Here is a 16063-nt window from a genome sequence, read left to right on the forward strand (position 1 = left end):
CTACTGGGCTATGCAAGCTGCACCTCCATTGGATTCAGTTCTCAGTTTGCTCCCATATATGAATAACACTTGAAAGAACCCGATCAACAGCCATGTAGAACATATTTCAGAGGAAGGCAAAGAGGCTTTTCAGTTGATAGAGGATGCTCTTGGCTAATCCTTAGCCAAAAGTTTACTTAGCCTGTGAAAGTTTACTAGTAGCACGTTCCTTAGCCATCCAGCGTTGACACTGGGAAGTGACTATTGGCTTCTTAGGTGGTAGAGCTCAACAGCATAGGTGACTTCATCACAAGGAAGATTTGTGCTAATTAAACAGAGCCACAAAATTGTGCTGCTGTGTGGGGGCAAGGAGCTACTCACCCCTCCCCCAAAGTACACAGTGAAAGGGTTACAGAAAAGCAGCTGAGTAGGGGGCAGGTTAAGGGAACAGTGCCAAGTCCTCCTGTGTGGAGTGGTGGGTGCTGGTCCCACACACTGAGCTGCAGAGCTGCTATCACTTTCTTGAGTGCTTAATGTAGGTCCCTCTTTTGGAGGAGGGAGTGGAGAAGGCCCAGCTAGGAGTCAGAGACATACAGCGCTTCCACAGCATCGCTCAGGCCCTGATTCACTCCGCCGACAGCCAGAAGGCAGTTTTTGACCACGATGTTGGAGCAGGCACACCGTGGGGTGGGCATAGGAGGCAGGCTCTCCCACTTGTTCTTGCCAGGGTGAAAGGCCTCAGCTGACTCCAGAACATTGGGCTGATTTCCTAGAGAGAGAAAGAGAGAGAGAGAATGTGCTCTCTCTATATAACACACACACACACACACACATACCCTGTGAGGTAGGTTAGGCTGAGTGTGTGTGACTGGCCCATCGGTCATCCAGTGAGCTTCCATGGCAGAGTGATGATTCGAACCTGGATTTCCCAGATCCTAGTCCAACACTTTAACCAGTATACCATGCCAGCTCTCAATATATCATATCATATATCATATCATATCAAATATTTATTTTATGATGGCCACCTTCAAAGATAGATGCACTCAGTACCATGTGTCTACACTACACATTTAAACTAGTTTCAACATGAATGTAATGTAGCCAGAAATTATAATAATGACTCTCAGAATTGTTTCAGTTCTCTGGATTGTTTTGGGGGAAAGCATGGCAGCATAGTCTGACAGGGAAAGCTGAAGAGACCAGCAAAGAAACCCAAAAAACCTTGTGCGGGCTTGGATAAGGATTATTCATGGTTCCCCTATTACAAATAGGAATATGGTTTGCTTCTGTGTTGGGGTGATTTCCACAGCTATCGCAGTTCTGATTTTAACATCTGATGCTCATCTCTAATAGTTATGCTACCTACTGTATTTGTATATCGCAGTACCTTATGAAGATGTGGTCGATTTGTACATTCTAGTTATCTTTAATTCTCCCATTTTTCAGTCAAGTTATCCCCCAGTATCCCTCAGCACATGCATCCCAGCTCCTTCTCAGTTCACTTCGTGAATCTGATTGAATAGATTCCATCAGATTTGCCTACAACATTTTCATGCCTCAGTAAAGCCGCTTTAATGCACCATGGCACTTTCTGTATAATTGCACAGGGAAAGCAACACTGAAAGAGCTATTGAAGGGCACTGAGTGTGGTAGTAGTAATTTGGTGAAAATATTACTCTGTAATTTCTACAGTGATTTCACTTGAAGGAAATGGGGTGGAACGGTCCTCACCTAGTCCTCCAGCTACAATGATTCTTCCTTTCAAGTAGCCAGCGATGAAATCTGCTCTCCGCTTCTTCAGGAAGGAAGACCGCTCAATCTTCATCCAGCCTCCTGAAATTAACCAGATCATCCATTAATGAGGATTTGCTGTGACTTTATTGAAACTTTTTAAATTCACAGAAACTGAGAGATTTCAAGAACACTAAGATCAAGGAAATACCAAAGGTGTATGCATGTGTTTCACTACAAAGGTATGCCAGCTTCAGCATCCAACCACTAGGCACAGTCTATTCAGGTGACGGAAAGCTAGCTCTAAAATGTGGAAATTGAGCTGACCCCATAAATGCTGTTGGGATGGGAAGACACATAGGATACCCTGAGGCTAGAGCACTCTTTTACTAGAAGAAGATGGGGCTTGATCTGATGTTTTGTGAAATATTCACTGAGCAGCTGGAAAAACACTTTGCCTTATACTTAAAACAGAGGACTTTCATTAGGCTAAACTCTACACCTGGATTCAAAGTTTCACAGAATGCCATGCCTCCCTCTTACTGCTGATTTAATTATATATAGGATGGCTTAGGAGAGAGCTCAAGGTTTCACTCCATACTTGTAACAGCAGCCACAACTCATGGATTTTGTCACTCTGAAAGCATAAAAGCCATCCCATTGACTAGCACTGCCAGCAGCTGCTTCCCAATCCCATTCATGAGTTTTCAGCAGAGATGAGCAGCACAGGCTTCATGATATGCTCATGCAAGCTGACGTCATTCATTGGTGGGTGGATTTCATTAATTAAGTCTGTATGTTGCCTCAGCTTCAAAAAAAACCCCACATATGCTCACCTTCACCTCACCTATATTGTTCTTAATAATGCATAATAAAAAAAGGTAGAGACCTATGCAGAAATCACCTTGCTCAATGTCAAACACATCTACATTCTTCATAAATTTGGGCTGACGGTATAACCGGCCCTGTCGTAGCCCCCCAATGCTGAAGATGTTGTCCTCCGTGCACACAAAGCTCGAGAAAGCCCTTTTGCTAGGGATGCTGGGAAATTTGGTCCATGATCTAGTCTCGATGTCAAAGACTTCAAAGGCATTCACGGCATATTTGGATTGCCTTCCACCTGGGAGGAAGAAAGGAGTACAGTGAAGAATCAATGTTTTGGCAAGAAGAGGGATGGGGATTGTGAAGAGAGCAGAGGCAGGTAAAGGGTCACTGTTAAAGGACAATCCATGCCACTAGAAGGGATCTGAAGAAGTGAGCTGGGGCTCATGAAAGCTCATACCCTGCAGGAATTTTTTTTTAGTCTTTAAGGTACTACTGGACTCTTGCTCTTTTCTACTGCAGAAGACTGCTCAGTTATTCTACAGTTCTTATTGCTAAGTGGCAATTTTATTACAAAGCCTGATCACTTTTGAGAGGTTCAGTTATGCAGAAAAATTCTGTACTTCATTTGGAGTATAGGGTGGCCATGTGAACACAGAAACTGGCTATCTCTGGACTAAGCAGTCATGATAGGAGATCTTCACTAAAACTAAGATCCCTCCCCAGCACTTAAACAGCATTGGTGGCTTTGATTGACATAGGTACTAGTGGAATTCATTCCTACTCCAAGGCCATACTGGCTTTAATAGCATAATGGTCTCTTCACCTAACCAGCAGACTTTTTGTTCTTAGGTGTAAATATGCTTCCCAAATAAAGGCAAGGTACATTTACAGGCTATCATTTCTTGCACAGGGTATCTAGAGAAAGCTTGTCTGGTCAGTTTCTTTCTTAATAACTGTAGCTGTCCATCTTGATCAGTTCAGCACATTTCATCCCCTCTCCAGTCCCAGTAGACAAGTTTCCTTAGAGCAAAATAAACAAATTGACATGGTCCCCTACACAAGTTTCAAAATGTGATTTGATCACTCGAGTCCTCTTTTCATCATGCATGGCTGCCATAGAGTAGCATGAAGAAAAAGCCTTCTTATCAGGCTTGAAGAATAATGGAGAGTCCATGATGCAGGAGGTCAGAAGGAGAGATGAAAGTCACATGATCTGTGGAAGCAGAGGAGTTGTATGCTACAGATCCACATTATGCATGCTACAGATCCACATTAAGATGGTTGCCATCATGTCCAAAGAGACGAACTAAAAACAATGCTGCCGTGGGAAGAAAATATTCCAATACATTTCTTCCCACTGCACCACAGTTTTTTTTCCTTTGTCTCTTTGCTCCAACTGGTGCGACCTTTTGTTTTCTTCTTGCCATCCTGTCCACCCATGCCTGCTCCTGAAGGCTTTCTTTTGCAGGGGCAGTATGGTTGTTTAGAAACCTATAGGGTTGCTATCTTTTTCATTAGCTTTACTTTTGCACATTTCACAGCAGCCTGAGGCTGGAGCTATATGTTACCCATATCAGGGAGATGCTAACAAATCAGCACACCCCATCTTCTCCACTTGTCACCCTTTGCTCTGTAGCTTGTAGGAACATTCATCCCATGATGTGACAGCATCACCATTGGAGTTCCCCACCCCCCAGAGGCAAAAGTGGGGGAATGCAAAATGTGGTGTGAGTATTCTTACATATGAAGTAGAGAAAGGAAGAACTCTGTACAGTTTTTTGGGTTATTACCCTGTAACAAATGTAATGTTCAGTTCCAGTCTGAGAAACACAAATTTAGCAGGTAAAAGAATTCTTGGCATGGGCATATTCTGGACAAAACGTCACTTGATACATTTCTGTGTGTCTAAATTCTATTAAAGGCACAGAAGCAAGTCCAGATAACAATCCTGGTTATCTTGGGACAAGGCAGGTGATAAATGTAACTAAATAATGTTTTTAAATATTTCTATATCTTGCATGGTGTTGGTTTTGACCTACAGAGCCCTAAATGGTCTCAATCCTGGATATCTCAGGAAATTCCTGCTTATGTATCCATCTCCGTACGATCTAATATCAGTTAGAGAACCAGTCATTCAGGTAACAATTTGTTTAACCTTTCTTGACCTTTTTGATTGCTATTCTGATGTTTTGGAATACCATTCCTTTGAGCAACCAACTAGGCTCTATCCCTATGGGTGTTTCACAGAAAATGGAAAAGATTTTTGCTCCAGCAGGCATTTAATACATATATAACTTTCTGATCCTTCTTGACCCCCCTTTTTATGTTGGCTTTATTGTTGTGATTTTAATATTTTGTTTATACCTTTTGTAAGTTTTCGTATATTATACACCACTCTGGAAACACAATGGGTGATTGATTTTGCAAATAAATAAATAAATAAAAATAGATGAAGAGAGTTTTACTCTCAGAGAATAGCAACAACTGAGAAGGCCTTTCGGCAAAAAGTACAAAAGCATGCACAATTATCTGGGGTAACCTTTCAAAGGGCAACTTGGAAGTTTGGCACCTGCATGTTTGTTTTAACTCTCAGTGTATCTCTGAACACCAAGAGGATTCCTTGCAGCTGCTCAAAATGAATATGGATTTTGGGGAGGGATGTGCCAAAAATTAAAGCAAATATTCATCTCCAAAGGAAAGGGGTTTGTATCTGTTTTTCATGTTCTTTGAAAAGCTACTGAAAAAAACCTTTTTAAAAAAGCAATTGGCCACTGGTTTTAATCTTTATAAAAGGAACATCAATACATGACAATACTGTGATTCCAGTGGTCTTTCCTCCAAAGGGAACCAACCCAGGTAGCACAGCCCCCCGGACTTCTCCCTACTTGGAAAAGTAGAGAGCTCGTAACAATATTATGCGGTCTCTTCTTTTAGCTACCAAGGATGCGTGCAGTGCAGGGTTGCCAGGTCCCTCTTTGCAACCAGCAGGAGGTTTTTGGGGAGGAACCTGAGGAGGGCGGAGTTTGGGGAGGGGAGGGACTTCAATGCCATAGAGTCCAATTACCAAAGCAGCCATTTTCTCCAGATGAACTGATCTCTATTGGCTGGAGATCAGTTGTAACAGCAGGAGATCTCCAGCTAAAAGCTGGAGGTTGGCAACCCTAGTGCAGTGCTGGATTTTCTGCCAAGACACCAAAATATCTCAGGCATGCCATGAATGAAAGCAGCACAGATATGTCAAACAGAATGAATAGATGGTTTTTATTCATTATGATCTAAAGCACCCATTACTATTAAAAGAACATAAATTTTCAAAGGAAAATATAAACAAGATTTCAAAGAATGATACCCATATGGCTAAACATAAGACTCAGCATGCCCCAGCATGTTAGAGACAACACATCTCTTTACTGCACTATACATTTTGCTTTGACATTGTGTTGATAACAGCGGAAGAATTGCAGTGGCATAGTCATGACTGATCTGTAAGTCTTGGATGCTTCTTTAAGGCATGTTAGATAAAACGTTACCGATGCCCAGTAATATATAGCCAGGAACTCGAGTAAATGACAGAGCGGGGCTTTCATGGCAATGGAAGATCACACATTCTTTTATAAATCAAACTAAAGGATTTCTCCACCTGCTTCCAGTTCAGAAGGTGTGAAGGCTTGAAGATTTCAGAGATCTCTGTTGGGCCTAGAGGCATGAAGACTGAGTAAAGGGTTCTGCAGCAAACTTGCAAATATTCACTCGTCTGCAGGGCCGGATTAAGACCTTTAGAGGCCCCTAAGCACTTCAAAGATTTTGGTGCCCCTATATATACGTAATTCAAAATATAAACAATAATGAACCATCAATGATTAAATCTATTTCGTTAATAAATGACTGTAATATTGAACTTTATAAGGGGGTAGAATTATGCATTTTTTAAAATGTTAAATATTGTTTAATGTTAAATATTGTTTAACCGATGGTTTCCCCCTTCCCTTTTCTTTTTCCCTGTATCCTTACTTAACACTGAAAGCTAATAAAAATATATTTTTAAAAAATAATAATAATGAACCATCAAATAAAATTTTATTTTTTTAAAATGAAACAAAACTCAAAGTATTTTTGTATACTTCCACTTTATATTTGAAAAGTTTTCTCCTACTTTTTGTGGACCCTGGTTCAGCTGCACCTATTGCAGCTTTGCACCAAATGGTCCATGGTAAATCCGGCCATGGAAAATGTCTGTGGTGCCCCCCTTCCCTTGATGCCCTAAGCACCAGCTTATTTTGCTTAATGGTTTATCCAGCCCTGCTTGCCTGGCTACCTGGGCAGAGTGTCAATGGCATCTACATGGCCTGGATGTGTGTATGTGTGGAACTGTAGAATGAAAGAGGTTTTTGGTTCTTTTGTTTTTTAGACCACAATGTGTCACAAATAATTAGCACAGAAAAGTGTGGGCAAGTGTGCTAGATGCACTTGCGGTCTACAAAGTAATAAGAAGAGTAATGTTTGGTACAAAACCAAACAGCCCTGGAGGATTGTGGGATCTTCCTAGTAAATGCCTTTGTCTTAGCACTGAAACATGATACGTTTATACGAAAAATCCCAGCCACATAAACAAAAACAGTCAATGCATAGTTCTGGATCCTTCCATAAGCAGGGAGGGAGAAAGTTTGTGACCAGCTAGGATGATCTCACCTCCCCGCCCCCCACCAACAGATACACACAGCAAGCACAATGGGAAAGTCTTCCCAGATTTAGCACCTGGTCACCCTGTAGGAAAAGGAGGCAAACAGAGCAATTTCAGTGGAAAGGATAACTTTTGCTGTCATCTTATAAAGCTCTGTTGTTTTTTGGGTGCCGTCAAATCACATCTCACTTATGGCAACCCCATAGGGTTTTCTAGGCAAGAGACGTTCGGAGGTGGTTTGCCACTGCCTGCCTCTGCGTCACAACCCCGGTGTTCCTTAGAAGTTGCCCATCCAAATACTAACCAGGGCCAACCCTGCTTAGCTTCTGAGATCTGATAAGATCAGGCTAGCCTGGAGCTATCCAGGTCACGAACTGGGGAAAGCTCTGTACCGTATCTATATATTCTACAACACAGCCAGACTTAAAAACAGTGATTCTCAAACAGGTTTGTCATCAGCAGAATCTGCAAGACAGCCCCAGGACAGGGCTTTCTAGCTATGGCACAGCTTGTTTCCATTGGGTATGCTGCTCTCTCAATGAACAGTATTTGCAGTTGAATTCTCAAATCACTCCGCTCAGGAGTCTGAAACTGACCAAGACTCGCTGTGAAACTGACCAAATAAGCAGCCTCATAGTATTCTAGTGTTCTCTCTCTGGAATAGCTTGGAGGGAAGGGGTTGGATGAGATGGAAAGACAAGTGGGAGTGAGAAGTGAGAATGGGCATGGGAAGAAAAACCCAAATTGAAAAGTATGCATCCAGAAAATGCGGGGGGAATGCAAGGGGAGAGCAAGGCGACTTCTAAAGGTCGGAGAAAACATGAATAATGAAAACAAAGCCATGAGGTAATCAGGGGTGACCATGGAAACAGCCCGTGCATAAAAGGCCTATGACTAATGTTCCTTCCTCTTTCTCTACAGAAGTTAATGGAGCAACTAAGATTAGAGAGCCACTGTCATGGTTAGAGTACTGGACTAGGTGGGTGGCCTTGTCCCAGCCATACACTCCTCAGCCTAACCTACCTCACAGAGTTGTTATGAGAACAAAATAGAGGAGAAGATAACAGATAACAGAAGATAACAGAGAAGATAGTTGCTTTAGGTCCCCAGTGGAGAGAAAGATAGGGCATAAATAAAGTAAATTAACAAATAAACAGACCATAGGTCATGGATCTTTTCCCATTTATAAAATGCAAATTGCAGACTCAATTTGCTTCAGGTCCATGCAAAAAAAGGGGGAGGTGATTTAATCCTTCTACTCCGGTTTTTCTATCTGGAACTGTCATCCCTTGCTGTGCTAGTAGCGGCATAAAGAATCAAATAGGTGTGCTGTCAAAATGTGCATTTTTCTCTTTCTTTAAAATGCTAATAAGAAAGCGGTGAGCACATTTTTGACAAATGAAGCTGAGAGCAGATTGAAGGGTTAGATCTCCTTTCTCTTCCCTGCATGGTCCTGAGGCAAACTGAGGTGAACAAGCCTGCAATTTATATTATATGGACAAGAGCAAGACACAACATTTTCCTGTGCCCTGTAAAACCGTCTATAAAAGTCAACGAAGAAAGGCAAACTGTTTGTAGCAAGAGAAACCAACCAAACAACAATGTTTAGGACGAGTGGGAAATGTAGCCTTCATCCATAATTCACCTGATTTGCAGAACTTTCCCCTTTCTCCACATATGTTAGTGCAGCAAACAGGACTCCATGGGCTTATGTCAGGATGACCAGTAATCGTGGACACTAATGAGCAGGCAATACACTCCCACAACTTGCCGCCCCCTTTTCCTCCAAAGTCAAAACAGGGGAGCTGGACACCATCAATTATTCTCCTACTCCTTCTTGCTCAAACTGCTTCAGCTGTTCTTTGCACTCATTTTGCTACACCGCTTCCCTACATCTTTTCTTCTGTTTTTCTCTCTTTGCCTTGGTAGCTGCGTGGCATCTGCATTTGAGAATTCAGGCTCTAAGAGGACCTTATCACAGGCACTACATAGATAGGACTATCTCTTGTGTTCTCAAGAGATTCTGTATTGGCACTAAATACTGCAATGATTGCCAAACTCAGCATCCTTAGACTCTTGTTTTCCTTCTTCCTCGGTCTTTAGAAAAACAAAAGCAAATGTGTAGCCCTTATTTCTAGAGAGAAAAGTGTGTAGCCATTGCATGTGACATTGCAGAAGCTAGGGGACAGGTTGGGGACAGAGTACGAGTGCCATGCCGAGATTTTACCAGTCCCCATGACTGTCAGAAGCAGAACTATCCCTATATTTAATAGTAAAGACACTGGCAGCAGTACCAGTCATGAAAGCATCCAAAACAGACCACCCAGAGACAAGGAACAAGTTCTATATACTCAGGAGACTCCACAGATATGCAGAAAACATATGAATTTTTTTTAAAAAACTGCCTGATGAGGACTGAATAAACTCCAGGAGCATGTAATGCTGACAGCAGCTGAAAGACAGTTAAAGGCATAAAGGAAGAGAAACTAGCTTGCTCAAGCCCCTGAGCGCTGAATGAATTCTGTAATAAAAGTTGGGTGGATGTTGGCTAAACACGATCCAGAAAAGGCGGGCAAAACAAATGGAAACGCGAAGGGAGACCAAGGTGACCTCTGACAGTCAGAAAATGCCAGCACAATCAAAGCAAAGCCCTGAAATAGTCAGTGGGGTGACTGCGAGTAAACAGCCATGCATAAATGGGCAAAGAAATCAAGAGATTTCTGTATGCAAGATGGGAAGATTTTCCGATAGTTTCATTTAAAATGTTTATATCGTACACTCTCGAGAATTTGCCTGAAGTAGCAAACAGCACAAAACAAAACAATGACAATACAATTAAAAATAACAATTAAAACCAAACAAACTAAAACAGCAAAAATAAAAGTGATCATCAGTATTTTAAAACCATCAGTATAAAATCACCCCAAAAGCAAGCAGCAGAAAACAGGGAGAGAATAGAGTATGGAGATAATGTTCACTTAAAAGGCAGGGAGAACAAAAATATAGGTGTCAGGCAAGTTTGGGGTAGCTAACAGCCTGGAATGGGGAGGGGAATCTTGTTCCTTTAACAGAAGCTTAATATGTGAAATTCGGTAGTTGAAGCTTATCATGGCACATAGGTAAATAACTTCAACTGGTAAATACCATCCCATTAAGCCTCTGTTAAAGGGACACAACATTTTTTCTGTAGGTTATTGACAACCCTAGGAAAGCTTCAAAGGACAGGGAAGAGGCAGGGCAACACCACTGAGAAGGTCCTATCTCCAGTTGCCACCCGCCTCAACTCTTTAGTGGAGTTACCAGGAATAGTGTTTGAAATAAGAACCTTAACTAGTGAGCTGACAGTACAGGAGGAGGCTGTCTTTTAGGTGCCCTGGTCCCAAGCCTTTTAGGACTTAGTATGGTAAGAACCAGTGCTTCAACTTGTGTGATAATGGACAGGCAACCAGTGCAGAACCTTTGGCACAGGGAAGGTATGACCCATGTATGCAGGCAATTTGTAATACACCACTGTTGGGTATGTACAATTAAAACCATCAGTATAAAATCACCCCCAAAGCAAGCAACAGAAAACAGGGAGAGAATAGAGTATGGAGATAATGTTCACCCCTGTTGGATATGTACAATCTGATGTACTGGCAGAGGACTGGTCAATTGACCGTATTAATAAATTCTGATTCTGACCCATGTATGCTACCACCAACCAAAAGCTGGCCGTTGCATTTTCAATTAACTGATATTTTCGAGTCTTCAAAGGTAGAACCATGCAGAGTACCGTATTTTTCCGTCTATAAGACGCCCCCATGTATAAGACGACCCCTATTTTTTAACCCAAAATTAACAAAAAATAGGGGTCATCTTATACATGGGGGCGTCTTATAGGGCAAAAGAGTCCTGTTGCCCTAGCCGGCCAGCATCTGGCTTTCAAACCGGGCACCACCCATCCAGTCCGACAGCTGACGGGCGGGGCGGCGGCAACCGGTTTGAACACCAGACGCTGGCCTGCCAGGGCCACTGGCCTCTTTCCTTGCTCACTCTCTTCTCTGCCCGTCAGCTGTTGGGCAGGGAAAGAGAGCGAGCGGAAGAGTCCTGTCGCCCTGGCAGGCCAGCGTCCAGCATTCAAACTGGTTGCCGCCCATCTGGTTGGGTGGGCGGCGACCGGTTTGAACACCGGACGCCGGCTGGCCAGGGCTACAGGACTCTTTCCCCCGCTCGCTCTCTTTCCCCTCCCAACAGCTGACGGGCGGAGAAAGAGAGCAAGTGGGGAACAGCTGGCTTCCGTGTATAAGACGACCCCTAATTTTGGGGCTAAATTTTACAGAAAAAAGGGTCGTCTTATACACGGAAAAATACGGTATATTACAATAACCTAACCTGAAATGTTCTGTCCTCTCTATTATTCTTTGCAGTTTTCCACAATTCTTGGCAGAAATAACAACCCTGATATGGAAAGGCAACATGGAACAGATTTTCTGAAGATCTGGGCAAACTGAAAATACAGTTTGTGGAATGAGACAATTCTATCCACGGGTTAAAGCTCAATCAAATGAAGAAAGGCTAATTTCTTACCTAACACATAGATCTTTGTGCCCCGCAAGAAGGAGGTGGCAGCATACCTGGGTGTGGGCATGTTTGCCAGTGACACCCAAATGTCCTTCAGCATGTCATAATGCTGCATGTAATTGTGAGGGCGCAGATCCACTCCCATTCCACCTGCTGCATAGATCCTGTAGTCTGGACAGAACAACAAAAGGCAGAAGAGACAAAAGGAAGAATATGGCTTCTGGCTTACATCAGCAGTCCTCGAAGAAGTTGCTTCATACCTCCACAGCTAAAAACAGATGGGTTGCATCAATGGCAGAAATAAATAGCTCTCTCTCATTCCTCACCCCCAAATCATCCTTTATAAACTCAGGACCTACCCTTTCAACCCCAAAGATGAAGCTCATCACTTTGTTCACACAACCAGGTCCTCTTAGTGGCCTTTGCTTTCTGTTTGTGTGGTACCCCAACCTGCTATTCGCAAAGCCAGTGTGGTACAGCAATAGGATTGCCAACCTCCAGGTACTAGCTGGAGACCTCCTGCTATTATAACTGATCTCCAGCTGATAGAGATCGGTTCACCTGGAAAAAATGGCCTCTTTGGCAACTGGACTCTATTGGCATTGAAGTCCCTCCCCTCCCCAAACCCTGCTCAAGCTCCGCCCCAAAAATCTCCAAGTATTTCACGATCCAGAGTTAGCAACTCTATATAGTGATTAGAATGACAAATCAATAACTGGAGATATCCGGTTCAAATCCGAGTTCAGCCTTAAAGCTTGCTGGGTGACCTTGGGTCAGGCATATTCTACCATACCTCACAGTGTTGCTGTGAGGATGCCATAGTGATAGGGTTGGCTCCCCTCAACCCCTTGGAGGAAAAATGTGACAGACAGACCCGGCCTTGTCTCTGCCACATCTGAAGTGCTGTAGGAGAGCTAAGCAGCTGTGGTCACCTTCATCCTGCTCCTGCCACTAGCCTTCATCTCCTGCCCTGGAATCGGGCCCTCTAGTATGGGAAACTCTGGTCTAGGGACTTGACCAATCAGGACACTGGGTTCTGGTTGCTAATTTTGTGATGTGTGGCAGTGCTCTTGAAAGAATACAGTACAGAGCTCATATACAGAGCCCAAAAATAGCCAGGGACTGTATAATAGCTTTCTGTCCTGGCCACTTGCAGAACCCAATTCACAGGAGTTCTGATGAAAAATCCCTCAATAGGCCAGTCCCCACACACTCAACTTTGTAATGCTCCACACTGAATCAGAGCCATGTCTTGACTTGAGTTTTCCTTGGCTCCCAGTGCAGTCCTAAACAGAGTTACATCATTCTGAGTCCATTGAAGCCAGTGGGCTTAGAACAGTGTGCCTCCATGGAGGACTGCACTGTTAATTCTGGCCAAGCCTCTCATTTTGACCTGGCAATTCCATTTTTGAGCTTCCCACCCAGAATTCAGACACCTAAATGACTCTTAGACAATTTTCACACATAACATTAAGGAATGCATTTCTGTTTCTCCTGGGCGGATGTGAATGTCTGTTGGTCACATGGAAGAGAATGTATATTTAACATTTCCATTACAGTCCAATTTGGCGGGGCGGGGGGAGCCCAATCTCGGTCTCATCAAATGTGCATCTCAAGCTAGCTTCACATTACACGCAAACACTTATGAACTTGTATGGTTGCAAGGATCCTATTGATCACTTACATCAATTCCCACTGTACGGTAGGAACTTACACAGCAGTCCATCCCACTATGTATCTGCCTACATCATTCATATAGCATTCCACAAGTGGAAGACAGCAGTGAACAAAGTGCACCTGCTGATCCTAACTCAATTCCAACTGATGCTTCTCTCCTATTTAAGCCAAGATCCATAGGTCTCCTTTAGGCAGTCAAAGCCTCCCTTATGTGAAGAAGAGATTCTGATTTTCTTCCTCCTAACAGCAGGTCATCCCATCACATTGCAAACAAACTGCTCAGGTTCTCAACAGCAGCTGGTGAACTGAGGCATGGAGTCACTGTTGGGGGGCATAAAGAAAGTCGGGGGCTCTGCACTGCCCTGACAGCTGGCCACTCAGCATTCTGCACAATGGCCTTAGGTTCCTCTTACACTGCTCTAAAAAAAACACCACTCTTCAAATTTATCGCATGCACGAGAAGTTACTTTTTGCTGGAATTATTTATCCTTCAAGAACTACACAGCAGTTCTGCAGAAAACAGGCCATGCTGTATTTGGCAGGAATACAGAACACGCCTGACAGTTGTTTTTAACAAGCGAAGAGCGGGTCATAGAAACAGATGGTGCACTCCAATTACAAGGCAGATATCACAGCTCGTTCTAGGCCAGGCTGTTGAAAAGCTCCCGATCTTATGCTGAGCAAGTAAAAGATGGTCATTCCAACAATTCAAGCACAAGAGGTCAGAGCTGGGACATATTCACTGTATAGCAAAATTACTTCATTGTTCCCCACTGACCATATCTGTCTGTGAGGAAGAAGAAAATCACCCTATCCTGCCAATCAAATTAATTAGGAGAAATACTCTGAGGGACCCTCACCACTACTGTTATTTTGCCACAATCTCCAGTAGCGTAAGGATCTTTCTTGCCTTTTACGGACACAGAGATTCCCATAGAGGATTCCCGCAAGGAGTTCCTCTTCTTCCATTTCCCTTCGTCTATGTTGTACATCTCCACAATCTTCAAGGGCATCTGGTTAGCTCCGACTCCTCCAATCACCATTATCCTCTTGCCCAGGGTAGCTACAGCAACTCCAGCCCTGGCGGTAGGCATTGGGGGAAGAGAATTCCACTGGTTAGCTTCAGGAGAGTAGACCTCAAAACAGTCCATGGGAGTTCCATTGTCATCACAACCCCCAATAGCGAAGACCTGCCCACCAGCCTCCACGAGGGAGCAGTAAACCCTTGGGCTGGGCAAAGGAGCCAGAGTTTTCCACTGGAAGTCTTTGACACTTGGCACTTCCATCTCAGGGGCAAGCTGTCACCTGCCAGGCTGTCCACTTATACTGCAAAAAGACAAAGAGAACAAGGTCATTTGCACAGGAAAAAGCAAATCAAAAATAGATGCTTGGATCCAAGGGAGCGTTTCTACTTAAGGAAAGATATTTTTGCCTGTGGAGCACAATTTTCTGCCCTCCTCCTCCTTTCCCTGCACCCCCAAATCCCCCACAATACAGTTTTTGTTTCCAGGAGCCAGGCTTTGGGCTGCAGCAGCAGGGGAGAAGCACAAAAGTTGCTCTCTGTGGATATAAATCCTTTCATCCTAGATAATGCTCTGGTGGATCCAAGTCAGCAGCTGGAAACTGAGACCTTAGCAAGCCACTTGTCTCTGTTCCCACAGCCCAAATGAGTACTAATGAAGAAGAAGAGGAGGAGTTGGCTTTTACATGCCGACTTTCTCTACCACTTAAGGGAGAATCAAACCGGCTTACAATCACCTTCCCTTCCCCTCCCCAAAACAGACACCCTGTGATGGGGGGCAGGTGCTGAGAGAGAGTGACTAGCCCAAGGTCACCCAGCTGGCTTCATGTGTAGGAGTGGGGAAACAAATCCAGTTCACCAGATTAGCCTCCGCAGCTCATGTGGAGGAGTGGGGAATCAAACCCGGTTCTCCAGATCAGAGTCCACCACTCTTAACCACTACACCAAGCTAGTAATGACACCATAGATGCAGTTTCCGTACCTTTCATACCTGAGCCTGGGTTAACCCTCCATTTCTGCATCTTCTGGAGCTTGATCCTGTAATAATCATAAATAATTATTATAACAATATAACAGCCTGGATTTGCTTACTTGTTTCTTCTTCCTCTCTGTTCCCTAAAGCTGACACTCAGACATATCAGATCTTCTCCTAAAGTCTTTCCTACTACAAAATCCTCCCAAAGGTCTCTTTTGATGAGTGCTTCTGCCTTTTGCCGTCTTTCTGAAGCAGCTACAGCAACATCCCTCCCAGCCCCCATAACCTGACTCTGCCTCATGCAGCAGCAGTGCTGAGCTGTGCGAGAGAACAGCCCATTAGTTAGAACACAGGCAGAGTCACAAGCTCCTATCACAAGCCAAGGAATTATTTTTGCTCTCTTGTTTTGAACAGCTGACAAGTATGTATATGAGACGAATACGTTCAGGAAGATGGAAAGATGTACATCGAGTCTATTGAGAGAGGCAGCTGCTCCCTCCATCCCTGAGCTTCAAGCAAATGCAGGTAGAAGCCTAGGGGCTCATTACGGAGCTAGTGTTGCAAAGTGTGCCATAAAGGGCGTGCTTTTGTTTCCCTCTCCAGCTCC

The 16063-nt window shown here is 43.7% G+C and overlaps 1 protein-coding gene across 1 annotated transcript; it reads right to left on the reverse strand.

Annotated features, from left to right (window-relative positions):
- Positions 1–231: 231 nt before the first annotated feature.
- KLHDC8A (kelch domain containing 8A) lies at positions 232–14763 on the reverse strand. Its single transcript, XM_056844573.1, has 5 exons — positions 14370–14763; positions 11789–11953; positions 2618–2833; positions 1714–1815; positions 232–748 (listed from the first exon to the last, which is right to left on the reverse strand). Exons 1-5 carry the CDS (start codon positions 14743–14745, stop codon positions 555–557), a joined length of 1053 nt encoding a protein of 350 aa, XP_056700551.1. The 5' UTR covers positions 14746–14763; the 3' UTR covers positions 232–554.
- Positions 14764–16063: the final 1300 nt, after the last annotated feature.

This window comes from Euleptes europaea, chromosome 2 (genome assembly GCF_029931775.1).
Source record: "Euleptes europaea isolate rEulEur1 chromosome 2, rEulEur1.hap1, whole genome shotgun sequence".
Classification (NCBI taxonomy): Eukaryota; Metazoa; Chordata; class Lepidosauria; order Squamata; family Sphaerodactylidae; genus Euleptes; species Euleptes europaea.